The sequence below is a fragment of the Dipodomys ordii genome, unplaced genomic scaffold (assembly GCF_000151885.1).
Source record: "Dipodomys ordii isolate 6190 unplaced genomic scaffold, Dord_2.0 Scaffold97, whole genome shotgun sequence".
Taxonomy (NCBI): domain Eukaryota; kingdom Metazoa; phylum Chordata; class Mammalia; order Rodentia; family Heteromyidae; genus Dipodomys; species Dipodomys ordii.
The window spans coordinates 7001703-7028456 of NW_012267313.1; the positions used below are offsets into that span (position 1 = coordinate 7001703).

General features: G+C 42.4%; 1 protein-coding gene across 1 annotated transcript in view; it reads right to left on the minus strand.

Moving 5' to 3' along the window:
* The window catches only part of Slc2a12 (solute carrier family 2 (facilitated glucose transporter), member 12), a 47499-nt gene extending 21796 nt beyond the window's left edge, over positions 1 to 25703 (minus strand). The window contains exons 1-2 of the mRNA XM_013026885.1: positions 25549 to 25703; positions 4756 to 6096 (exon numbers count right to left, since the gene is read on the minus strand). Coding sequence (XP_012882339.1) covers positions 4756 to 6096; positions 25549 to 25663 — 1456 coding nt within the window. The 5' untranslated portion in view covers positions 25664 to 25703. The remainder of the gene's footprint in view (positions 1 to 4755; positions 6097 to 25548) is intronic.
* Between the last annotated feature and the right edge of the window lie 1051 nt (positions 25704 to 26754).

Sequence of the window (26754 nt, forward strand, 5' to 3'; positions counted from 1 at the left end):
AGCCTAGGCAGGAAAGTCATGAGACTCTTATCTCCAAGAAACCACCACGAAGTTAGAAGTGGAACTGTGACTCAGGCTGTGATGCTAGCCTTGAACTCAAAAGCTAAGTGATAGTAGCACCTAGACCCTAAGTTCAAACTCAGGCACACACACACACACACACACACACACACACACACACACACACACACGAAGGAAAAAGGGAAAAAAAGAAAAGCAGCTATAATGTGACTATGCTGTATAAGAGATATAAATGTCTCTGAGCAGGTGGGAATGAAGGGGATAATTACTTAGATCTTCCTAAAATCACTAGGATAAACTATACTCCATAAACATAGTGAGAAGTGACTGCTCTCCCGGGAGAGTGATTCAGATGTCTAAGTCTGTTGGCATGACCCAGCTTCTCATGTGAACACCAGGCCAAGTCCTTGTAACCATGATGGGTCAGACCATGAGACAGGAGAGTTATTACTTTTCCCACACCCAAATTTCCTTTAATCCTGAAATTCTTCATCTCACTCATGTTACTTTTGGTCTAAGAAATTCTCAAAAAGACTCTTTCCTCTATAGTGTGACAAAAAGCAGAGGTATTCAAGAAAATCCAGTACAGAACGCCATGTCCAAATAGTTATTTCTGACTTGACACAAGAATGTCCTAAATGCTTCCCATTAGTTGGTTCTGAACACTACGATCTCCCCTGCATCTTTTCTTGCAGACAAAACCATGTGGAAGTAACGGGTTGTTCTAAAAATCCCCTTGTGATGGTGTCTGCCAGCAATGAGACTTCTTTGGCAGGCTGGCTATAATGCTATAAAATAGCATTCCTAATTTACTGGGTCCTTCATCCACCCACTTAGTAGCCTGTTTCTGCATCACATTTTTAAAGTTTTTTTCCTCCTCCCCTCTTAGCAACCCAAATGTAACCCAGCATGATTTTAAAATAGATATGCAGTGCTCATGGGAACAGAGATAAAAAAGATGAGATGTGGTTTCTTCCTTCAGAGAATTTATAATTTAGTAGCTGTGATTTAGTTAATAAACCAAAAGAAACACAGAAAAGTACTACATGATGTCATTAAGGATTGATGATCTGTGTTATTCCTCTGTGATTCACATGAATACTTTGCTCCTTAAAACAAAGCATAATTTATTTGACAAACTCTCTTATTTGACAAGCATTGATACTCTAGTTGATAGGACAGGTCCATTTCAGAAATTTGAAACCGTTGAGAGAAAAATGGCTCGAAGGTTACACAGACAGAAAGTTAAAGAGCTGGGATTAGAACTCAAGTTTTCTGATTTTTAAGTCAGGATCTTTGTAGCCCAGAATTGAATAACTGTACATTGAAAATTACATAGGAGTATCTCACACAAAAAGACCTGTAGCAGATGGAGTCAATTCCTAGAGATGTGATTATAATAAAGCTTCACAAAGATAGGGAAGATTTGGATTGAGCCAAAACAGGAGAGATGAAAAGCACTTAATAGTTATTGAATGGAGGGGAAGCTGAGCAGTGGGAAATAAAGAAACCCCAAATGGGTAAATGATTGCCTCATTGTACAATGCCTGGCTCATCACTTACTGTGAATGTAGAGTTTTCACATGTTTTAGGTTAATAGTGACCTGGAAATAACTCCCTAGACTACAATATGAATGTACAGCTGCCCTTACAGTTGGGTAGGATGATGGAGAGCCTTTAAAAGCAATATTCTCATCAAAGATGGGTTCTATATTGGCAGACAGTGTCCTACAGGGATCTAGAATTCTAGATGTCAGTGTGACTTTAAATCTTTTGCAGCTTCTTATTTCTTTTCAATAAAAGGAAGTGGTTGGACTAAAAACTTTCTAATCTTTTCATCTTGAAAAGCATTGCTTTCTCTGATAGGGTATAAAATAAGACAGCATGGAAGATTTGAAAACTTGGGAGACAGGAGGAAAACCATATTAAGAGAATACTGGAAGGGAAGATGGATGGGTATGAGAGGGGCCTGGCCTGGAAGAGTCTCTAGTAATCTAGGAATAAGAACATAGAGCTAGAATAGCATGGCAGAAATAGGAAGGAAACAATGAACATAAGAGCCATCTAAGAGCTTTTGCTCACTGACTGGTCTGAGCAAAGGGCCCATGGCATCTTCCCTGAGTGGCTGGAGGGAAAAGTGGGAAGAGATCCTGGCATAAAAGCAAAAATAATTCGGCCTTGGAATTGTGTTTGGCTGACAGTGAAATATTGAAGTAGGAAAGTCTTATACTCATGGGGGAAAGAAAGAACTAGCAGTTATGTGAGATGATAGAATTGGAGATAAGTAGAATCGTCAGCTCAAGGGAGATCATTAACGTTCTTGAGAAAACAAACATGAAAGCATTTACAGTGCATTAGCCAGAGTGGTTTTCACTGTTATAGTTAAAGAAACATGGGCCAAATGACATTAATAAAACAACCTCATTTTCTTTTCTTTTAGAAGTGAATAGAATGGAAGTTAGTCATACATTTTCATAATTAACCTTGCAGTTATCGAAGCAACTGAAGACTGAGTTGTGGACCTTTAACATTTCCATAAATACATTTATTTTCCATTCCCACCTATTCTCTCTTACTCTAGAATTTCTTATTCTGATGGTTTTGTACTGTGTCATGTTTGGCTATATATACTGGAACTACATTTCCCAGAATTCCCTTCCCATGCAGACCTGGATGAGAATTATCAAGAAGAAAAACTTGCTGAGTTTGGAAGGCCAAAGGGATACTTTGGGCCTTTACTTGCTGATTGGTGCAAACCCTGCTGCTGACCACTGATTTCCCCTCGTAGGTGTCAGGGAGAAAGTAAGGTTGATCAGATCCTCCAAGTCCCAGGCCAGGCACATTGTGAGAGTTTTTGAAGAAGGCAGCCATTGTTCTGTAAGTGGTCTGTATCTCAGATGGTTTTTACCTCCCTCTGCTTTGATTTCAGCCATAGTAAGCACATAGAAGCTCTACTAGCTTCTCTTTGTGGCTCTGACTGATAAGTTTGTGTTTCCTTCTAGACCTTCCCTCAGCGTCTCTCACAATTGTGTGATACCTGAAAGAAATTCCTTATGCATATCACTCGTGATCCTGGTTTGAGAGCAGCTCCTCACACTGTTACATGTAATCAGTTTTCCTTCCTGACCTGCCTTTAATTGACTGTATGACCTGTGCTGTGCTTATTCTCAAAGGATTGCTAGCTACCTGAAAGAATACTGGGAGAGAGGGAAGGAGAAAGAAGACAAATAATAGCCAATAATTATCTTTAAAAATCGAACTGAAGCCTTTGAAAGGGAACTCTTGTTCTAATATAATTTTTTTAAAGAAAATTGCAGTCAAGACTGAAGTATTGACTTCAGTTTTTTTGTTTTTTGGTTTTTTTTATGGGGGGGGGTCTGGTCATGGGGCCTGAACTCTGGGTCTGAGCGCTGTCCCTCAGCTCTTCTGCTCAAGGCTAACGCTCTACCACTTGAGCCACAGCACCACTTCTGGCTTTTTTCTTTTTGCTTATGTGGTGCTGAGGAATCAAACCCAGGGCCTCAGGCATACAAGGCAAGCGTTCTACCCCTGAGCCCCCTTCCCAGCCCATTGCCTTCAGTTTTTTTTTTTTTTTTTGTCGGTCATGGGGCTTGAACTCTGGGCCTGGGCGCTGTCCCTCAGCTCTTCAGCTCAAGGCTAGCACTCTACCACTTGAGCTACAGCGCCACTTCCGGTTTTCTGGTGGTTTATTGGAGATGGGAGTCTCACGGTCTTTCCTGCCCAGGCTGGCTTTGAACCTTGATCCTCAGATCTCAGCCTCCTGAGTAGCTAGGATTACAGGCGTGAGCCACCAGCACCCGGCTTTGACTTCACAGTTTTTTAAATTGCCTCCAAACTAAAGATAAAACAGTGGCATGAGATTGAAAAGACCCTAGCTAGGAATAGGTTGATTCTGGAAGTTTAAAGCCAACATCTCTCTTATTATAGTATGTACCACAATATAAACTCAAACTCAGGAGGCTCTCTGAATTAAAACCAGTCCTTTCTACCAGCTGACATTTTCTTAGATTCTTTGCTGATTCTTAATATTTCAAAATATTGTATCAAGGGCTGGGAAGGTGGCTCAGTGGTAGAGCACTTGCCTTGCATGCTCAAGGCCCTGGGTTCGATTCCTCAGCACCACATAAGAAAAAAGAAAAAAGCCGGAAGTGGCGCTGTGGCCCAAGTGGTAGAGTGCTAGCCTTGAGCTGAAGAGCTGAGGGTCAGCACTCAGGCCCAGAGTTCAGGCCCCACGACCGGACCCAAAAAAAAAAAAATGTTTAGGCTTTGGGTATGAGGCTAAAAGATGTCTAAACTGCAGGTGACAACCTACTTTTTTCTAGTCAATCCATCCTTAAGAAAGTTTTCTCAGAAAGATACTCAGGAATGCCATGGAGAAAAATGTAACCCAGTAAAATTACTTTTATAAGACAATATAATGCCCCTGGGCAATATGTCTCTTTCCAGGTCTGATTTATCCTCAGTCAACTGCATTAAAGAATACAGTGGAAAACACCCTTCAGTTGAATACTAGCCTTTGTGCTTTCAAGTAGCAAATACAAGCCAAGCCAAGCTTTTTGCATTAGCAGAAACATCAGGTGATTAGAATTATTCTCAGCTTGCTTCCAGTACTTATGTAGAAAGAGGCATTACACCACAGGAGATTGCTCTGCCTGATCAAAAGCAGGACAAGAATATTTCTAAAGAGGAAAGGAAAATGAATAAAGTACTTACTTGGTCCTAGACCAATTGAGAAAGCAGCCACGTAAACCAGCAAGCTGGCTAAGGACAGCCACTTCAAAACAGCTGGGACGGGGGCAGGGTCTGTGACCATCTGGTATTCAGTGTGGCTTCGACCAACATTTGGCCAAGACGTGGACGTCATCTCCTCTCTCTTACCCATGTCACTTCCTGTAGGTGCAAGCGAGCTCCCCATGTGAGAAGTGGTCCCTTTAAAGTGCTCTTTGACAGTACTGTTGCTGGTTGACAGATTTCCAGCTTCAAAAAACACAGTCTCATCCAAGGACTGGTTACCATGATTGGGATTCCTGCAGATGGTGGTGACATTCATATGGATGTTGAGGTTCACGATGCCCATGGTCAGCAAGGAGGCCGCCATCACGGAGGAGCCGATGCACAGGAAGGTTTTGCTTCCGATGTGGTCTACCAGAAGAGTGGCTGGGATGGTGCTTACCACCTTGACCACCCCAACCCCAGTAGAGGCCAGGCTAGCTGCCTCATTGCTTTGGAAGCCAACAGACTTCAACACAGTTGATGCATAGAATAATATGTTTGGCTGTCCAGTGACTTGTACAAAAAATACTAAGGTGAGACCGATCATGATTCGGGTCCTCATGTTGTCCTTGGGACGAAACAGATCCCCAAAACTGTACTGATACTCATCTTTCAAGGATGACTTGATCATCGTGAGCTCCTCGGTGGCATCTGCAATCCCTCTTAACTTTCCCAGAACCTTGCTAGCAGCTTCCTCTTGTCCTTTCATCACCAGGAACCGAGGGCTTGGCGGAAGGAAGTACATGGCGATCGCTTGCAAAACTCCCAAGGGAATAACGAGGCCAAACATGTACTTCCAGCCCTGGGCAACGTTGGCAAATGCATAATTTGAAATATAAGCGAAAAGGATGCCGGTGACAATCATCAGCTCATTGAGTGACACCAGAAGGCCTCTTCTGTGTGGTGGGGCAATCTCTGCGATGTACACACAAGTGGCGATGGAAGAGAGGGAAATGGAGACCCCTATGGCAATGCGTCCCACAATAAGCATTGTGTAGGACAAACTGAGTATCAAGACCAAGCTTCCGAGCCCAAGTAGACAGGAGGACAGGATGATCGCAAGCCTTCGGCCATACCTGTCTATGAGGAAGCCTCCTGTGAGAGATGCAAGGAAGGCTCCGATGAGGAGAGAGCTCACCACCCTCTCCTGCTCATGGCAGGTCAGGGCTAGTAGAGTTCGGATCTGCAGGAGAGCCCCAGAGATGAGCCCGAGTTCATAACCCATCAGGAGGCCACTGACAGCGGCGGTGACAGATGTCAGGAAGATAAACATGCTGCAGTCTACAAGCAGAGAAGAGAAACAGAGAGGTCAGTTCTGTGTTGCTATGCTGAACACTTACTTTCCACATGGAGACTTAACCTTGTATACATTTTTCAGAATATTGAGTGCACACAAGTACAGCAAAACAACGCATTAACTAAAACTCAGCTAGAGAAAAGAAAACAATTATTTTCCTTGTTTAGGAAGAAAAGCACAAAGACAGGAAGTCCAGTTTCCTTTTATCTATGAAGCTTATGTTGTTTTTAGTTGAGTGTGGATGGCTACTCAAGATACACAGATGATTAGACCTGAGCAAACAAGAGGACACAAGTTAGTGTGGGTCTTGGGGTTCGATTCAAAATTCATCTGGCCATTTAGGTCCATCCCTCCCCAGTTTTCTTAAAGCAAACTTCTAAAGGCAAGGTAGAGGAAACAGGAAGCTCTAGAAAGGTTACACATTTTCTACAACAACCGAGGCCCAAATGAAACCAGCACACTTTTCTCTGTGTGTCCTTGGCCACAATTGGGCAACAATTGGCTTTTGTAAATGCACAGAGTGTATTGGAACGTGAGGTAAAGGTATGGGAATGGTTTAACAAAGTTAAGGCGATGTTAGAAGGGAGGAAGGGAACAATCTAGAAGAAGGAAGGTGCAATAGAGCAGGCTGGCAGGGGAGGGCAGGCAAACTCTTTTGTTGTTTTGTTATTTTTAATATCAAATACTAGGAAGTATGTCAAAAGGTACACAGCTATGAATTTCCAGTGGCAGGTGCTCACATATCTGTTTTATGCTTGACAAATAGGTCGATAGAATAGAAACAAAACAGAAAGTGCCAGAGGGAAGAAGAGCATGCCAAATACAGTAGAGAGAAGTTTCCAGACTACAGGACAGGAAAGCTTCAGCCATGCCTTAGGTAGCCAGCACACAGTGTGTGGAGCACAAAATCCTGTGTGGTGTGAGGATTGGGCTCTGAGTGGTGGAGCACCTGCCTAGTAAGCATTAAGACCTTGGATTCAAACCCAGTCCCCCACCCCACCCTCACTATCCTGGGAGTGGCTGGGAAAAGACAGAAAGTGAATCTGGATAGGTGCAGAAAAGCTACTGCATCTCAGTGACATCTTTCAATGTTCTCTGAGTCATTCAAAAGGCTTTGACAACATGGATTTCTTCTTTATAAAGGTGTGTGTGTGTGTGTGTGTGTGTGTGTGTGTGTGTGTAGTGAAATAAAACAGATCAAGGCCTTGCCTCCAAGACGCATAAGCATCCAGTGATATCTTTATTACTTATTATGTCCTTTTTTTTTCCTCACAAAAAACTATTTTAAATCTGGTAGGTCTATTTATGATCTCAGTTTCCACATCTTCTTTTTCTTATACAATCTTTTTAAATTGGAGATAAGAATCCCATGGAGGCAGGGCACCAGTGGGTCACGCCTGTAATCCTAGCTACTCAGGAAGCTGAGATCTGAGGATTGCAGTTTACAGCCAGCTCAGGCAGGAAAGTCCGTGAGATTCTTCTCTCCAATAAACCACCAGAAAACCAGAACTAGTGCTGTGGCTCAAGTGGTAGAGCGTTCGCCTTGAGCTGAAGAGCTGAGGAACAGTGCCCAGGCCTAGAGTTCAGGCCCCATGACCCACAAAAATTTTTTTTTTCATTTAGTATCAATTAGTTATACAAAATGACATGTCTGTACATGCATACAAAGTGCCTTTATTAAATTCAACCCTTCCTCCTCCTGGCCTCCCCTTTCCCAAACCAGTCTCCACAAGCTTCATGGTCCCATTTTTTCACTAAATCCCCAGCAACAAATCCCTTTACTGTAAGGAAAAATTAGGTCAAATCTTCCTATTTGGATAATGTATTATTCTTACCTCCTGTAGACATTGTTCATTTTATCTATGATCTACTGGTTATCATGTGTGTTAATCTCTTGGCATTTAGTCTCTGTTACTCTGACTGGAGAGTTAGCTGGAGACACTGAGTTAAGGATGTTCAGAAACAGAGTGACACTGAGCTAAGAAACTGACACTGGACCTGTATGGGCAGCAAAGGATTGTCGTTGCCTCCATCTTTCTCCTTCCTCTTCCTTGCTTTCTCTTGTAATAGAAAAAAATGGCATGTCTCTACAAAAATCAAGACTCCTCAAGATTCAAGGGTCCCTTCTTCTTATGTTTTACTATCCTCCCTTAGAGGAGGTGGGTTTAGCTGAAGATGGTGGATTACACTGACAGCTTCCAATTGTCTGGCGAAAACACTACTGACAGAGGAGGGGTCCAGCTTCTGCTGCTTTCTAGACAGAGGTTACTTGCCTAGCTCTTTAGCCTGGGGCTCAGAGAACACTGACAAAGATGTGCGCAGTCCGGAAGCAATCCCAGTGTGTCAATGTCCCTATTAAAGTCCAGAATTTAACACTCACTATAATCATTCAGAGATGTAATGAAAGTATTTACATATGAATTATTTAAAAATTAAATGTTATTACAACATATTATTTTCTTATTACTGATGTCTTTTTATCTCTAAACAATAAACCTCTAGATGTTTAAAAACTTCCACCAGGTCGTTCTCTGGCCTTTGTCTCACATGGAAAGGTGTATCAAGATGGGGTTGATGTGCTATAGAACTGAGCTGAGGTCTTAGCTGTATGAAGCTTAGTTGCCCCATTATATTGTAAACGTTTTACTACAAGCTAACATCCTCGTTCACCTTATGACTGGGATTGAAGACCGCTGAACTTCTACTGCCATGCATAGTGTCTGATTAGGCTTGTGAAATTCCAGTTCACTGTAAAAAAACTACCCAGAATGCTTCCAAAACTAGGCCATTTTAAGTCTTCCATCAGAGGGACATTTTTTCCTGGTGCTACTTTCTCACATCTGGGTTAGATGAATAGACTAGAAAGTAGCCAGGGCTACAAGAGTGGGAACATACAGAATTAGTATTTAAAAAACACACACAAAAACCTAGCTCTGTCTTTGATGATAATAATCATAGTTAGTATCTGTCCTCAGCCACTTGCTCATAGCCTTGCTTCATGGGGCCCCTGCTTCTACATCTCTGTCTTCCTTCAAAAGTACCACAGGGAATTCTCAGCTGCTTCAATTTCATGTGGAAATCATCCAAGTGGATGCTATAGGACTCACAAGGCTTGGAGTTTGGCTTGTCCCCTGTCTTTGGGGGTACTTTTCTGGAAGACCAACAAGCTATAAAAGGAAAGGCTCCAGTATGCCCCTTGAAGCAGTTAAGATGGCAAGAAGACATGACCACCATCAAGGAGCCTTATGCAAATGAGCCCCCAGACCCCCAGCACTGAGGGGGAGAGGGGACTGGCACTGGTCAAGAGATTGTAGTGCTGGCTGCTATAATAATAGCTGCATTGTCCCTGCTCACACGGCGAGTCACGTGAAACCATGACTATACGCAGGCAGGAGACGCTCGGTTTTTCACAATATTTGAGTTTCTGCCTACTTCTCCTTCCCGTTCTTCCCCAGATGTCCATTCCTGAGCATGTACATAATGAGCCCACAATAGATTCTTGCCGCCTGACTGAATCCCACAGCAGACCAAAAAACAGGCGTACACAGGTCTCCTTGGCAGGCAGCCAGGTCATTATCCAGCTTGATCAATTGTGAAAACTTGGCAAATTACAAAGAACTCCTTTTTTCCCCCTGCTTTGTTCAAGAAAAGCTTGCAATGGTCCCCAAAAGCCCTTGCTATTGTTATCTCTGCTTTCTTTGCTCCTTCCCCCCAAATGCCTTCCTCCCAGATCATCTTCCACCAGGAAGACCCTTCAGCGTCATTGTTTTACCCCTGCCCTGTTGGATTTGGTGGCTTGTCCCCCACTCACTGTAAGGGGACTCACTTTGTGGACCTGTTTGTCTTCACTCTTAGACTAAAAGTTGCTCGCAGGCACCCTGCCTTATATCTCTATTCTCACTTCTAATGCTTTGCATGATAGTGCCTGTGGAAATCCTCCAAGAGTGAGCAGAAGCAGCACCATTTCCAAATATGGAACCTCAAACCTCTCCTTCATCTGTAACGATCGGGTGAAGGTTCACACGTGGCATTGTGTGATGGTCAGCATGCAGAATTTTATAGTTACATAAATGCTTAGGTTTGGCTAGTATGCTATCAGCATTTCCATAAAGCTTTCTGTCTTATCATGAGCTTGTTCAAAACACCATTACAGGGATCATAAGGTATTTCATTGCCATGTGTGGTACATGTATGTGTGTGTGTGTGTGTGTGTGTGTGTGTGTGTGTGTGTGTTTAATTAAATGCCAACTCTGTATATGAGGTTGGTCTCTCCCCTGCCTCACATCTCCCCTCACAGCCTAGCAAAACCTAAGTCATCTTTAAAGGTCCAGCTCAAATATCCCTGCCCCTACAAAACAGCCTGCCATTGTAGTTAGAATAGCAGTGTCTCTATACCTAGCCATTGTGTTTCCCCTCAAAATGAGATAACACACTCATACCTCTGTACCCAGAAATTAGTTAAGATGAAATCTCCTGAGTTCATGTTTGAGCTGGCCTTAAACCAGGATCCTCTGATCTGATCTCTGCCTCCCTAGTAGTTAGGATTCCAGGCTTGTTTCCTTCCTTTCCCTGACTCCCTCCCTCTTTCCCTTCCTTTCTTCTTTCTCTCTCTTTTGAAATAGGCTAGCCTGAAACTCATGATCGTATCGCCTCAGCCTCCTGATTGCTGAGAGATTAGAGATATGTGTCACTACAATGAGCCACAGGCTACTTTTTTTTTTCAGTTTCTGTTTTTTTTTTTTATTGTACAGAGGGGTTACAATTACATGGGCAAGATAATGAGTACATTTCTTATCAAGCATTGTAGCCTCCTCCTTTGTTTGCCCTTCCCATTCCCATCCTCCCCTCGCCTCTCCACCCACTCCTCCCCCCTCCGCGCCCACCAAAGTTGTAAAGTTGGTTTTCGACATAACGACTTGTACATCTCATTGTTGCAGGCTACTTTTAAAATTATATTTACAACAAAAGTAGTTGCGAAAGCAACTACTAAAAGTCTCAAAATATATTTTTTCCATTCTGTGTGAAACGTTGCTGATACCCAGGTTTACTGCATTAAATTCACCTTTCAAGTCAGTCAAACTTGAAAAACAGCCTTATAACATAATGACATTTTATTAATCTAACAAGGCCACATTGGGTATGGAATTTCCAAGGGTTCCCCTCAGCTCACCATTCTATTCCTGCTTCCCCAGAGAGTTTCTCTTGTTCCCTGGCTTTTCACACATGTGCAAGTGCCCACCACATCTCCACACCACCAGAGCCAAGGGCCAGAGATAACGGAAGCAGACTCATAGCTTATCTCTGAAGCCTCTCTCCTTTTATGAGAAAGCAGCCTGGAAGACTTACTGTAATGTCTCATTGATCAGGACCAGTGGGTCATTGGTCAAACTTGGTCACAAGTTTGGCCTGGGCAGTGAGTGTTGAACCTTATTTTAGTTACCCAGAAACAAAAGATGGAAAATCAGAAGTGAGTACTCAGTATCTGGCACACTGACTAGCCAATTAGAAACTCTGAGGTATGAAACTGAAGGCAAAACTGAGGGATATTAGCCCAATTCCTAAGCCCGAAGTTCCTTTCCTGGTGTAGATCTACTGGATTGGAAAGGAAATTTCTGCTTTCACTTTTTGGTTCCTCGATTATGAACAGGGGCATCATTCCCGGATCATTTAAAGTAGGGTGTCGTTCTTCATCAAAAACAATGTGTAAAAAACTAATGGCTCTCTTTACTGAATCCTTTCTTCCCATTTGTTTCAGGTTTCCAAATGCAATGAGTCACTGTCTTTCCTATCGATCTCAGAATTGTTGAAGTCCTGGGGATTGTAGCTCCTGAACAGAGACCAAAAGAGAAGTTATGGGGTGGAAAGAATTGGGCTTTAGGGACCTTTGAGAAGGCAGCTCTAAGTGTCTCATGGAGTCGTCTTGCCTTTCCCTGGCTAGTGAAAAATGGATGTCCAGTGGATCTCATAGAAAGCTGACATTTTGCTGCCCCATTTCATATATCTGCATTTTGTTTAGTATAAAGTACTAACTGACTGACAAATAATTATGACTTTCAATGCTTTTGTCATTGTACATGTGTCTGTGTTTTCATGAGGATTTTTGAATAAACAATGAAGAGGAATTGAATCTGAACAAACTAGCCACTGGAAGCTCATGCCTAGAATTCTAGCTACTGAGATCAGGTACCTCAACCAATGTCTGGGCACAGTGGCATGCCTGTTACCCTAGCTATGTGCAAAGCTAGATATGGAGGACAGTGGTTCCAAGAAAGCCTGAGAAGAAAAGTCCTTAAATGTCCATCTCAAGAGTCCATCTTAGTGGAAGAATCAAGGAATTGGGGGTGGCATATACCTGTCCTTCTAGAATAAGAGATTATAGTCCACGCTTGTGCTCAGGCAGGGAATAAAATCTTATCTCAAAATAACTAGCACATGGCTGGGAATGTGGCTTAGTGATAGGGTGCTTGCCTAGCATGCATGAAGCCCTGGGTTCGATTCCTCAGTACCACATAAACAGAAAAAGCCAGAAGTGACTCTGTGGCTCAAGTGGTAGAGCACTTGCCTTGATCACAGAAAGGCTCCAGGACAGTGCCCAGGCCCTGAGTTCAAGCTCCAGGACCAGCAAAATTAATAATAATAATAATAACCAGCCCCAAAAGGGTTGGAGGCATAGCTCAGTGGCAGGTGCAGGGCCCTGAGCTCAAACCTTAGTGCCACAAAGAAATAATTGTATTGTCAAAACTCATAGAATTCACAAACTTTATAGACCATGATAATGACAATTTGCCTTGTGAAGGTTAAAATGTGTTTGTGACTTTAAGTATTACTTTCCCACCATACTGTGAAATATGCAAATTTTATGTAATCACCTAATCTCCATTTTTAAAAAAGAAAAGAAAAGTGAGAGAAGGGATGGGTTAGGAGCGATGGGTGACAATGTTGTCAGACACTTCTTATTCATAAACTGTTTTGGAGAACGGGAACTTCTTTGTACAACTACTTAAAGATAATAATAATTAAAAATGTTTTTTTTAAAAAACCTTAGTGCCACGGGGGAGGAGGGATGGAATGAGGAAGAGGAAGTGGGAGAGGGAAAGAGAGAGAGAAGGAGAGAGAACAAAGCAGCAGCCAGCCTACCTAGATGCCTTTGCTGTCTCTAGATGATGATTCTCCGTATGTGGGAATCTATATTGAGCTATAGGCATTTAAAACTTCCCCAAGTCTGATCATTTTATGTTGAAAAAAATACCAGGCTTTTTGGTTTTCAAATGTATGGAAGTTTTCATTGTTGTTGGGTTGGTTTTTTTTTTCAGCGGGGGTGGGGTGGGGGGGTGGGGGATGGGGGGGAAGGTGTCAGTCTTGCGGCTTGAACTCTGGGCCTGGGCACTGTCCCTCAGCTCTTCAGCTCAATGTTGCACTCTACCACTTGAACCACAGTGTCACTTCTGGTTTTCTGGTGGCTTATTGGAGATAAGAGTCTCATGGACTTTCCAACCTGGGCTGGCTTTGAACTGCGATCCTCAGATCTCAGCCTTCTGAGTAGTTAGGATTAGAGGCGTAAGCCACGGGTGCCTGGCTTTTATGGGAGTTTTTAAATTTGATATACCAATGAATACACAGTAGCTTTCTGCCATTCTATATTTTCTAGTCAATCAAAATAAAACTGCAAAGATTATTACATGAGAATTTGAGGTTATTTTTCTATTTACAAAGGAATCCATATATTCAAAATGCTTGAGAATCAACCTCTTTCTGCTTTAGTTTAACAATTGAAGAGTTTAACTTTAATAAGGGTAAAAATGGAAAGTACATAAATAATATTGTAAATCCTATAGATGGAGGTCCTTTTATGAGGAATACCTTATTTGTATAATTATCATCTAGATGCTCACATAAGAAAGACTATGAATGGAGCAAGGCGAATGGAGCCAAGAAATAGGAGAAATGGAGGAAAGGTTGAAGATAATTTATCCAGTGAGGGAGAGTGGGCATGGGAAGAGAAGTCAAAGAAGCAACATGGCATATGGGAAGGGACCTACTAATTTTAGAAAAGTGAGATTACAAGAAATTTAGTGGATTTAGAGCCAGACATTGGTGGCTCACACCTGTAATCCTAGCTACTCAGGAGGCTGAGATCTGAGGATCGCGGTTCAAAGCCAGCCTGGGCAGAAAAGTTCGTGAGACTCTTATCTCCAATAAGCCACCAGAAAACCAGAAGTGATGCTGTGGCTCAAGTGATAGAGCACTTGCCTTGAGCTGAAGAGTGCAGGACAGCACCGAAGTCCAGAGTTCAAGCCCCACAACTGACAAAAAAGAAAGAAAGAAAAGAAAAAAAGAAAGAAATTCAGTGGATTTGAAAAATCCACTATAGGAAAACAATCCACTATAAGAGAAAAATTGTGTGTGTGTGTGTGTGTGTGTGTGTGTGTGTGTGTGTGTGTGTGTGTGTGTGTGTGTATGGTGCTGGCCTACCAGTACCACTTTACCAGTCTACCACTTCAGCCATGTTTCCAGCCCTTTCTGCTTCACTTTTTTTTTTAATTAATTCAGGTTTAAGGTGCTATCCTTGAGCTTTTGTGCTCAAAGCTAGTACTCTATCACTTGAGCCAAAGCTACATTCCAGATTTTTGGTGGTTAATTGGAAATAAGGGTCTCATGGATGCTCCTTGCCCTGGCTGGCTTCAAGCCATGATTTTCATATCCCAGCCTCTTAAGTAGCTTGGATGACAGGGGTGAGCCACTGGAAAGCAGCATTCACTTATTTTTTGGATAAGGTATGTTTATTCCTGGGCAGCCCTGTACTTCAATCCTGAGGGGATTGCAATAGTATCTGCACCTCCATGCTTATCTAATAGACAAGGGCAGTAGTACTCTTCAAATCATCAGTGAAAATGTACTAAGTGTTTATATGAAGAGGACTTGAGAATTTGAAAGGAAAGGGCCTGTAATCTAGGAATATCTAAGAGCAGGGATGGGGGGAAAGCCTTGTTGGTGGGAATAAAGAACAAGACATCCCAGGAAAACACACAGCTGGGGAAGGAAGCAGTCAGAAGAAACAGTTTCCTGAGGGTTGTGTGTGACTGGGAATCGGAAGGGGTGGGAGCAAGGAGCTGGGAGTGTTCAATCACTGATTTTATTTGAAATGAAAAGAATGGGGCTGGGAAGGTGGCTCAGTGGTAGAGCGCTTGCCTTGCATGCCAGGCCCTGGGTTCAATTCCTCAGCACCACATAGGCAAAAAGAAAAAAAGCTGGAAGTGGTGCTGTGGCTCAAGCCTTGAGCTGAAGAGCTGAGGGACAGCGCCCAGGCCCAGAGTTCCGGCCCCACGACCAGACCCCCCCAAAAAAAGAAAAGAATGGAAGCCTCTTAAAACTAGGGAGATTGGAGACATGCAGGTATGGTTTTCTAAGACTCCCTCATTGTATCCGGAGTATCATTAATCCCAGAACCATTCTCTATCTCTCTAAAGTATATGGTCGCTTTCTCAAGAATTCTGGCTCCCATGGTACATACACAATGTACATACATACACCCCAGTCACTGCTAACAGCACAGATGCCTTGGTCACCCCCTTTCTGTGCTTTGAATTCTGTGTTCACATCATACTTAGATATCTGCAGTTCCCTGAAGATGTTATTCTATTTTCTCCAAACATATATAGGCTATTTTCTAGGTTTAGAACATTCTAGAAACACACACACACAATCAGTAATGGGTCTTGAACTTGGGCCTGGGCACTGAACTCTTTTGCTCAAGGCTAAAGCTCTACTACTTGAGCTATAGTGCTACTTCCAGTTTATTGGAGAAGAGTCTCATGGACTTTCTTGCCCAGGCTGGCTTTGAACCATAATCCTCAAATCTCAGCCACTAGGGTAAATAGGATTACAAACATGAGCCACCAGTGCCTGGCTCTCTATCTTATATATTATAGTATTATATTATATCTTATACGTTATATATTATACTTTATTTAGTTATTTATTGCAATTAGTGGATTTGGAAAGCCTGGCTGCTGTTCCCTAGTTTTTTTTTTTGCCCAAGGCTGATTCTGTCCCTTGAACCACAGCTCTACTTCCTAGGGTTTTTTTTGCTGAGTAATTAGAGATAAGAATCTCATGAACTTTTCTGCCTCGCTGGCTTTGAACTGCACTTCTCAGCTTCTTGAGTAGTTAGGATTATAGGCTGACCCATGGCTTCTGGCAGTTTTATGTTCTGGACTAAATTTAGCCATATTGTCTCCAATAACATTCAGGAAGTGGCTGAACATCCCTCTGTGTAACATGTGCACTAAGATAATATGTGTATCTATCTCTTCCACTGTAGGATTCTTGATCTTTTGCCATTCTCATCTAACAAGACAGTAAGCATCTGCACTACCTGGATGCCACCTGTTTACCATTGGGTCCTAGCATCATATCTCATTTCCAGTAGACACTCAATATTTATTGAATATCTCACAGTCATATTGCTTACAATAGATATATTCTGAGATATGTTGTTAGGCAGTTTCACTGTGGTGCAAGCATCACAGGCTGTACTCACACAAACCTACTGCATGCAGAATGGACTGTGTAATACTGCTGATTGCTCTTAGGCTCTGTGGTTTTATAACATGTAACTGAACTGAATGCAGCAGATTAGAATAACACAATTATATCTGCATATCTAAGCATAGGAAAGCATGCTCAGGGGATGAAAAGAAAAGGTCCCTTAAAGAATATTAAGGGAGTTCTGTGCAATTTAAGTCCACAGTGGATCACATTTGTTAAGTAGTTCATGACCGTAGTTAGATTTTTTTATCTTCTTGATGAATTAGGAAACTCTTTCCTTCTTTACCCTGAAACATCCAATATTGTTCCTTTTCAATAGTAGGTGCTCAATAAATACTTACTGAATAAAAATCCTCTTTAGTTCAACAAGCATTTCTTTACTCATTTGAATATTGACCAATCACGCATGTGTATTGTCTGGGGCATAAATAGCAGACAAGGATTAGCAAGATGATCCGTGCAACCAGCTTTGGTGGTTATGTTCAACACAAGGTTGACACATATCCTTAGGTTATATCTAAGGGTAGTACTCAGAACACATGTTTGTAATCCATGCGAAGAAGTCATAATTCCTACCTATCATGACTATGAGTAGTCATTTTCTAGGCATTAGCAACCCAGAGCTTTACTTACTTATTTATGTTCTGGCAGCACTGGCATTTGAATTCAGGGTGTCACATTTGTTAGGTGAGCGTTCTTATCAATTGAGTTACTTTTCATGCTTTATTTTTTCAGATAGGGTCTTAAAATTTTACCTGGGTTTGCCTGACATTGAGATCCTCTTGATCTCTGACTTGGCAGTATCAAGAATTAGAAGAGGGAGCCAGAAGCATGGCTTATCTCAGAACTTTAATGGGTACAAAAATATAATTTTTCTAGGAACTTACAATTCTATATTAAAATGTCTCATGAAAAAAAATATGAGCACCCATACGATAGAATGCAATCAAGTTCTGTAGTGAGTGTAACTGATACCCAAATTCCCAAATTGACAGAGTGCTGATTATATTACTGGCCAAAGGGGAAATCTTTGGACTAGATTTGGGGTGAGGTGCCACTGTGCATGAGGGGGCAGGTCTCTGCTTCTTTGCCAGCAGGTACCTGATCTGAATGGTGAAGGACTGTGGATTCAGAATGCTTGATTAGGTAGGAGCCAGACTTGGGCAAATCCAACCAGCCTTTAAACCTTCTGTTCCTATGGATTTTTTTTTAATTATAAGAGAAATATAAAATAGTATTGCCTAACTCCCAGAATTGTGAGACGGAAGGAGGGAGAGGCACCTGTTAGATGGTAGGAAACACTTGGAGAATGCTGGCTGTCTTGAACTCTGTTTACCTCTGGGTATTAGGGGAGAGGATGGCTCACTGGGCTGTATAAAGATAAGAAAGAAAAGTTTGTAGAAGCATTGCCCGCCCCCGCCCCCCCCAATCACTTTCACAAAAGTCTGTTTGATCAGAATTGATATGGTAAAATATCGATAAGAGGGGCTGGGAACGGGGCTCAGTGGTAGCGTGCTTGCCTTGAATGCATGAGGCCCTGGGTTTGATTCCTCAGCACCACATAAGCATAAAAAGCCGTAAGAGGCGCTGTGACTCCAAGTGGTAGAGTACTAGCTTAGAGCTGAAGAGCTGAGGGACAGCGCCCAGGCCCAGAGTTCAGACCCCACAACCGACCAAAAAAACAAAAGCCTATAAGATGAAAGCAAAACTTTGAAAGAGTCCCTTACTGATATCAAACTCAAGAAGACCATAACTTTTTTTCTGGTACAAAAACTGTGCCTTTTCATAGGTTCTGGAATTCTTACTGCCTATAATTTTAGCTCTTCAGGAGGCTCAGATCTGTGGGCATGGTTTGAAACTAGCAGGGGCAGAGAAGTCCATGAGACTATCTTCAATTAACCACCAAAATGTCAGAAGTAAAGCTGTGGATCAAGTATTAGAGTTCCAGTCTTGAATGAGAAGACTAAGGAATAGTGTCCAGGCCCAAGTCGAAGCCCCACTACACAACACACACACACACACACACACACACACACACACACACAAATTCTTGAATTGTTTTTTTTTTGGTCAGTCATGGGGCTTGAACTCTGGGCCTGAGCGCTGTCCCTCAGCTCTTCAGCTCAAGGCGAGCGCTCTACCACTTGAGCTACAGCGCCACTTCCGGTTTTCTGGTGGTTTATTGGAGATAAGAGTCTCACGGTCTCTCCTGCCCAGGCTGGCTTTGAACCGCGATCCTCAGATCTCAGCCTCCTGAGTAGCTAGGATTACAGGTGTGAGCCACCAGCGCCCGGCTCTTGAATTGTTTTTCAGAGTCGTCAGCACCTCCATAATTGGCATTCCATCATAAAATAGTCTCTCTATGAGTTTTCCTTATGGTTTATTACAATTGAGTTTCCCAATAGAAATGAGAAATATGTTGTTCTCTCAGCATATAAATCCATCCTAATGATAATTGCCCCCGTCTGTATTTTAAAAGCCTGTACGTCTGAAGCTCAGATGCCAGGTTTCTAAACCATGGGCTGTGAGCTTGGCACATAACTCCCAACTGCAACATCTACCAAGTGGAGAAACACTGGCTCTAACCCTAAGTGGATGTTGTCCATAGCCTCTGAGCAGTGATGCCAGCAGACCTCAGTTATGAGTTCTGTGGAAAACAATTATGTCCAAGGGAATCACAATCAAACCATTTAAAGTGAAATCACACTTGATCTACTTCAGGAGGAAAAAAAAACTGTTGCTCTAAGTGAAACAAAGGACTGCCCTTTTCTCTTGATACTTAGACAAAATCATAGAAAATGGAGACATTGTTCAAAAATCATGGAAGCTGATAATATTGAAATGTGATCAATGATGTTCATCTCACTACATTTACATGTATTGTATAGAATAATTAGTATATTACAGAGGCATAGACATTTACAAATGAATGAATGAGTGTGCTGTGATGTAGAAAGAAAAATGGTTATCTGCAAACAAAGACAAAGCAAGAAAACAGAAGTACTCGTGTTTAGGTATCTGATTTATGAGGAAAGTTGCTTGGGTCTATTTTAGTTGGAAAATATATTGAAGGGGTTTAGTTTCTGAGATTTTAACTGAAAATAAAAAATGTGTGTATATCAGGCACTAGGGGCTCATGAATCTTAGCTACTAAGAAGGCTGAGATCTGAAGATCATGGTTCGAAGCCAGCCCCGCCAGGAAAGTTTGTAAGACTCCTGTCTTCAATTAACCTCCAAGTGGTAGACTACCACCTTGAGCAAAATAGCTAAGGGAACCAGCACACGCGCAAAATAAAAAAAAAATTATAGTATATTACTTTTATGAAATAGGGGTTTAGAAATGTTACAATGAGACTGGATACTTTCTGAGGGGACTGTGTGATAAAAAATTATGCTCATTTGATATTTGGTCAAAAAGTCTTTGGGATGAAAGATGAAAGTTGATTGGTTACAAATATACAAATAGAGCAGTGAAACCTGTTGAAATTATTTTAGAGAAAAATGGAGAGGGGGGAAAGAGAGAGTGATATTGAGGGTGAGATTGATTAGAATATGTTATAATCATATATAGAAATGTCAAAATGAAATTCCCCACCCTTAAGTATACAAATAAAAAATAGACCTTGGGGAAGGAGTTATCCAAATTTTCTTTTCTTACCACCATAATTTTGTGTCTTTTAAGCCATTTGATAATTCATACTTCTGAAGAAAACTTCCATGAAGAAAAAAATGAACTAGACCTCCCCCCCCACCCCCACAACTCCACTTAGCTTAAAAAGTCAGCCAGTTCTTGCTCATACTCTGAGTAAACAATTGCCTTCCATCTTGGGAGCCATTGCTAATTACACACAATGGAGGGCCATGTAGCTCTTAGAATTTTTTTAACTCTAAAACTAAATCATACTTGGGTTTCTCCTACTGAGAAAATACTACCTATGAAACCAGAATTTATGGGCTATTTTTGAATGAAAGATAAAACCTCACAAATCTTCAACAACTAAAACTTGCTATTAAAGACAGGTTGATTTCTTTTTCTTTTCCCTTACACCTACAGTAAAGTTTTTCAGGCAGGAAGTAGTGGCTCACAAGTGTAATCTTAGCTACTTAGGAGACAGAGATGGAGCAGGTAGATAGTTTGAGGATCGTCTGGACAAAAACAAAATAGAACTTCATGAGACCCCATCTCATGAAATATGTGGGCCTGGTGGTATGCACCTGTCATCCCAGCTATGGTGGAAAGTGTTAATAGGGAAACTGAAATCCAGGCCAGCCCAGGAAAAAAAAATCATTGCCCTATCTCAAAAATGACCAGGTCAAAAATAAAAAGTACTGGAGGCATGACTCAAGCAGTAGAATAACTACCTAGCTAGCATGCATGAAGTTCGTTTCCATCGGCTAGTGTTAAGACCTAGAACATCAAGACATATTTTCTGGAGAATTCATAAGGGGTATGTATATAAGTATGAATGTATGCATGTCAGCATCTATCTATCTATCTATCTATCTACCTATCTATCTATCTATATGCTGTGGGCTTACCTTACAATTCTATCAGCTACCACCAGGCAAAATCCTGGGAGATCAGTGTCTCGGCTACTGTTACAAATCTGACTGAGAACTAAATGATGTTGAAAATATTTAATAACTAGAACAGAGATATTGACCTGTCAGAATTGACTCTAGCTATAAAAACCAGTTCAAGCATGCTAGTATATACTGCTGAACTCTCAGCATGCCCAGGTGGGCCCCAGGGTTTGGCTGGCTGGTCTTGTGCCAGCTGCAGCTATGCAGCTGGACCTTTTACAGCCTCAGAGCCTGCTACAGGGGATTGGTGGCAAGGGACCACCTCTCTGCCTTCTGTGGGTAATCTGTCTTTAGAGAGAAACGAGCACTACTCTTGCTTACTATGTGTGCCAAACACCGTGGAAAGTTTATGGTACAATACACCCCACCATGTTTGTTTAGAGCCTCTCTCTTCCTAGGAGGTCCCGGAGGAGCCATTTGCTCAAGCCGCACAGGCATCCAAAAACTCAAGTTGAGACTTTTGATGTGATTTCCAAGTGAGGTTGAATGTACCGTCTTGAGAGAGATGAGGGCTGATCTGAAAGAGGAGATGTTTACTGTTTTTAAAAATGTGTTATTACCAGACACAAGGCCTCCAGTTCTTAAAAAATTAACACCCCTATCATTTCTTTGGGGATATCATAGTACATATAACAAAATTAAAACATAATTTGATTTTTGTAATGTAGAGAAAGCTTGAGGGAAATTGGGAATGGCCTCACATCTTCCAAACTGAGAAGGCCTGACCCCGGACCTGGCTTTGCCCAAGGTTAACAGGTCTGTTGTTAGAACCTCTTTTCTGACACTGAGGCTCTACCACAAGGTCCCAGTGGTTGTCCTGGAGTTCACTTCCCCAGAGATGAGTTGATTCCTACAAGTCTTCTCCATCTCTCTGTGTTGCCCAAGAAAAGTCTGAAAAGGCCAGATGAGCTTAACTCAAAGGCCCCAATTTAGGCTATACCTGAGAGAATAATGTGGAATAGGGCTTTACTTACACTTATGTCTTACATACTGACTGTCCCTCAGCCTCCAGGAGTAGAAAGGTGCTCACAGCTTTAAAATATCTGAAACCAACCACCTTGTGGTATTCTGAGTAGTGAGTGTGTACTTGTTATGTGCCAGATTGTGGCCTCTTCCAAGTGGTGAAATGTTGCCTTTTCAGTGGACTCTGTAAGTCCAGTTCTGTGGGTTCTGAATTCCAGTTCTAAAACTCTGAATTCATAAAGTTTCAGAACTTTGGATGAGCTATGAAAAGGTGGTCTTCAAGGGAGCAAGGAAGCCAGGCGCTGGTGGCTCACGCCTGTAATCCTAGCTACTCAGGGGGCTGAGATCTGAGGATCTCGGTTCAAAGCCAGCCCGGGCAGGAAAGGCCATGAGACTCTTATCTCCAATAAACCACCAGAAAACCAGAAGTGGTGCTGTGGTTCAAGTGGTGAGCACTAGCCTTGAGCTGAAGAGCTGAGGGACAGCTTTCAGGCCCAGAGTTCAAGCCCCATGACCAACAAAATAAAAGTGTGGTGGGGGTGGGGGGGCCGAGGGTGACACAAGGGAGACTTCACTGAACTCACTCCTTAGTCAATTGTTCAGGTTGGAAAATAAGAGAGAGGAGAAGGAAGGAGCAAACATCAAACCTGATGGCCCTGAGTGAGTTAGTTCCTCATTAGCCTCTGCATCAACTTAAGCCAATTACCAGTCCCCTGACCCCAAGTTCTCAGATGAGAGGTGTTCCAGCCAGGTCATTTCTTTCTTCACCTTCATCTGTCATCAGCTCTAAGTACCAGGATTTGAATTGTGTTTTAGCCTTCTCTACAAGGTCAATTAGAATTTGCACATTAAAGCTGAAGATTTTCCTTTGAGTCATGGCTTCATGAAAATGAGTTAAGTTGCTTAGCCTGTAAATCTTTGGAATAAAGCAACCTCTCTGATGGAGAAGTTGGTCAAAACGTTCCATTGTGTGTAATAGCATTAGGAAGGCTCAGCCTCAGAGCTTAGGGGTTTTGCTTTCTTTTCTTTTCTTTTTCAGTATCCCACATGATTTCATCACCTTGTCTTGGCTTAGCTCACTCATTCCTCTTGGTACACTGATTTTCCTATACAAAAACTTACTACTTTCGAATACAAAAATATAGTGATAATTACTAAGCGTATTTTAAATATTCTGAATTTCTTAGATAAAAGAAAGTATAGATGTTTAAAACACAAAGATTATGAAAGAAGTGTTGGACAAATATTATTTAGAAAAATCTTAACATCTTGGTAAAACAGAGAGAACCCTGGGGCTAATAAATGGAGATGTGAAGTGACTTTTCAAAACCACACATCAGAGGGAATGAAAGGGTTTGGAGATGGAGGAGAACAACGGAAGGGATGACAGTGATCACTACACATTTGACTTGTAACCTGACATGATGAATTGAAACCCCTTTTTACAATTACTTGATGATGATCATAACAAAATTGTAAAAAAAAAAATTCACACATTGACCCTACATGACATACTGACTTATACATTTATGTGTTGAGTTACTTTGGGGAGCCAGGAGAAATCTACAAAAAGTAATAAAAAAAAAAGGGTTTTAAATCTTTGTTTTACTCATAGCATAAATCTAAGCTGTATTCTCCTGAGATTTTTCAGGAATAATTTGTCTGTCTCTCCTACATTATGAAGGTTCTTTAGTGAAGGTTCTTAATTTAAATATATTAAATCTCAGAGAGACTTTCTGGTATTTATTGATCTTTTGGGAGGGATAGTCCTGGGGCTTGAACTCTGGGCCTGGGCACTGTCCCTGAACTGCTTCTGCTCAAGGCTAGCACTCTACCACTTTAGCTACAGCACCACTTCTGGCTTTTTCTGTGATTAATTGGAGATAAGAGTCTCATAGACTTTGCTGTGCAGGCTGGCTTCAAACTGCGATTCTCAGATCTCAGTTTCCTGAGTAGTTAGAATTACAGGCGTGAGCCATCAGTACCCACCTAAATAATTGATTTTTAATAGCTACTAAAATGCCCTTTTTGGACAGTTTCTTTTCATCCTCTTGTGACATGTGACATACTGATTGCATCTAGTTAGCCCTTTCTTTGCATTACCAGTTCAGTTTGCTCTGCCGACTGACTATATTCCGGTTCAGTTTCTCGGGAATTTAGAGAACTCTATATTCTTCCCTCTACTCCCTAGTACAAATTTTTAGGGGAACACTTCAGTTTGACCAGCAAGCTTGGCTCAAATCTGACAGGGGCAGATCTGACAGGCCACATTGAAAGATGGCCACAAGTATCCATTCTTGACTAGAAGTGGTAAGGCAATTAAGATGCTAGGCCGAAAGTAGCATAGAGATGAGTGACAGTATCTCTATTCTTGAGAAGGGGCCACTTCTGGGGCCCCATATGAGGGTTCTTGATGCAATTCCAAAATCAGGCAAACCTACAACCCAGACATCAATGTGCCTGCCAAGGAGAGGCAAATACCTCTGGTAGCATTTAATGTTTCTGATGACTCATGAAATTCCAGTATGGAATTTGGGACTGTAATGTATGATTCAGGAGAAGAAAAGCTGAGGAAAGTGGGAGGCAGAAAAGAATTATTCATAATGGCCTTCACTTCATCTGACAACTAGTCTCTACTCCTTTGCTAGCTAACTAAATGAACAGGCAGCATGACATGTGGTAGTGGGGATCATAAATGTGGAGATAAAGACCGGCGTTTGTGTTCACAAAGACAGCTCCAATGAATGAAAACTTCCAAATTTCATTTCTGCAAGGGAAAACGTATGGAGTGTCCTTTCAAAAGGCCAGTATTAAGGAAAGTAGGAGCAAGGAAAGAAGAAGGTTTAGACTTAGAGTGACTCTTAGGTTCCAAAGAAAGTTATGTTCATCAGCTACGAACTAATCCTTTTAAGATGTCCCCTTAAAATGTGAACGTAGAAAGCGGTGCTTACAAGGATCACTTGTCCTATTTTATCCCTTTGTGACAAATAATGGGGGTGGGGGGAAGTGTGTCTGATTACAACTCAGTTTGCTGAACAACCTTTCCAAAATGAGAAGAGTTACACACTGCATTCATTATATAAGCCCTGGATGCGACCCACGCCAGCGCGGGCTGTGTAGGTAACTCACACTTGGCTAAACGCATCGAAGTTCCAGCCTAACTTCACCCCTTCCCTTGCAGCTGGGGGTGGCTCTGCGCCCCTACCCGTGCCCTCAGCGCCTCCTTCCTGCACGCAGCTCACTCCCAAGGACTCAAGCACCCGCACACGCCTCGGCCCCGCGGGGCCCACGGGCACAGCCTGGCCCTCGGGCCATCACGCCGCCCGCCGCCCCACGTTTACCTCCCACGCAGGCAGGATGCCGGCCGCCTCGGGTTCCGCAGCTGCCATCGGTCTCCGCCTGTCTCCCTTTCAGGCTCAGCAGATTGGGGCCCTCTGTGTTTTCAACAGGTACCATGGTCACGCAGGAGTTACAGCCTCTCCCCGGTCACCAAACCACCCCGATCGCCCCCACGGACAGCACTGGTCACTTTCTCCATGGTACCACGCGAAGAAGATTGGAGGGAAACGGGGTGGGGGGGGCGGGGAAAAAAGAGAAAAAAAAAAACTTCGGGCAAAGCCCTGTGATTTGTGATCAACTTTGTTTCTATTTCCGAAGGCTTTGCCCTCTTCGGTGACACAGGCTGTTGCTATTCCAAGCAGCCTATCACAGGCGAGGGGAGGGACGGGTCTCCAGATTTGTTTTTGCCTTCGATGCAGAGTTGGAAGCAAGAGGTTAAAAGACTTGGAAGCAGGACCAGACGACAGTCTCCTTTCAGAGTCTGGCCAGGAGCTGGGGCTGGTCCTGGAGTTCCTACTGCACACACGCAAACGCGCTCTCTCTCTCTCTCTCTCTCTCTCTCTCTCTCTCTCTCTCTCTCTCTCTCTCTCTCTCTCTCACACACACACACACACACACACACACACGACTTACATGCAAGCCGAAAGTGCAGATGGAGAATACTCACAGATGGTATCGGTTGATCTTGAAGAACAGCAATTAAGGCAAAGGTGTACCAGAAAGACAAGCGTGTTGATTTTTGTTGTTGTTTTGATAGCAAGACTGTTATTTCAAAAGTCATGACACCAGTTTAACCAGATTTTTTGGTCAGTGGTAAATGCTTTACATACTTCTCTATCCACGGCCTGTCAGATAAATCCAGGCCTGCAATCAACTTTGTAGCAACATAGTCAGCTTTTTTTTTTTTTTTCAATGCATGATTGACTTTAAGCGAGAAGCTAAGTAACCTTGCCTCTTCCATGAGGGTGCAAGCTTGCCTGGGTGGGAGAAGGAGATGGGGGTGGGGAGAGTAGAATTAGGGAATGGGTCAGTACTTAGTGCCTCAGCATTTGCTACTTTTCATCATTCAGAACTTGTAACTAAAACATTTACACTGATTTTGAATGAAAGTAAAGACAGATCTCAAATGAGAAAAGAGAAAGAGAGGGCTGCATGACCTGTTGCATGGGTATGGTGATCATATAATATGAAACAAATTGAGATGTGAG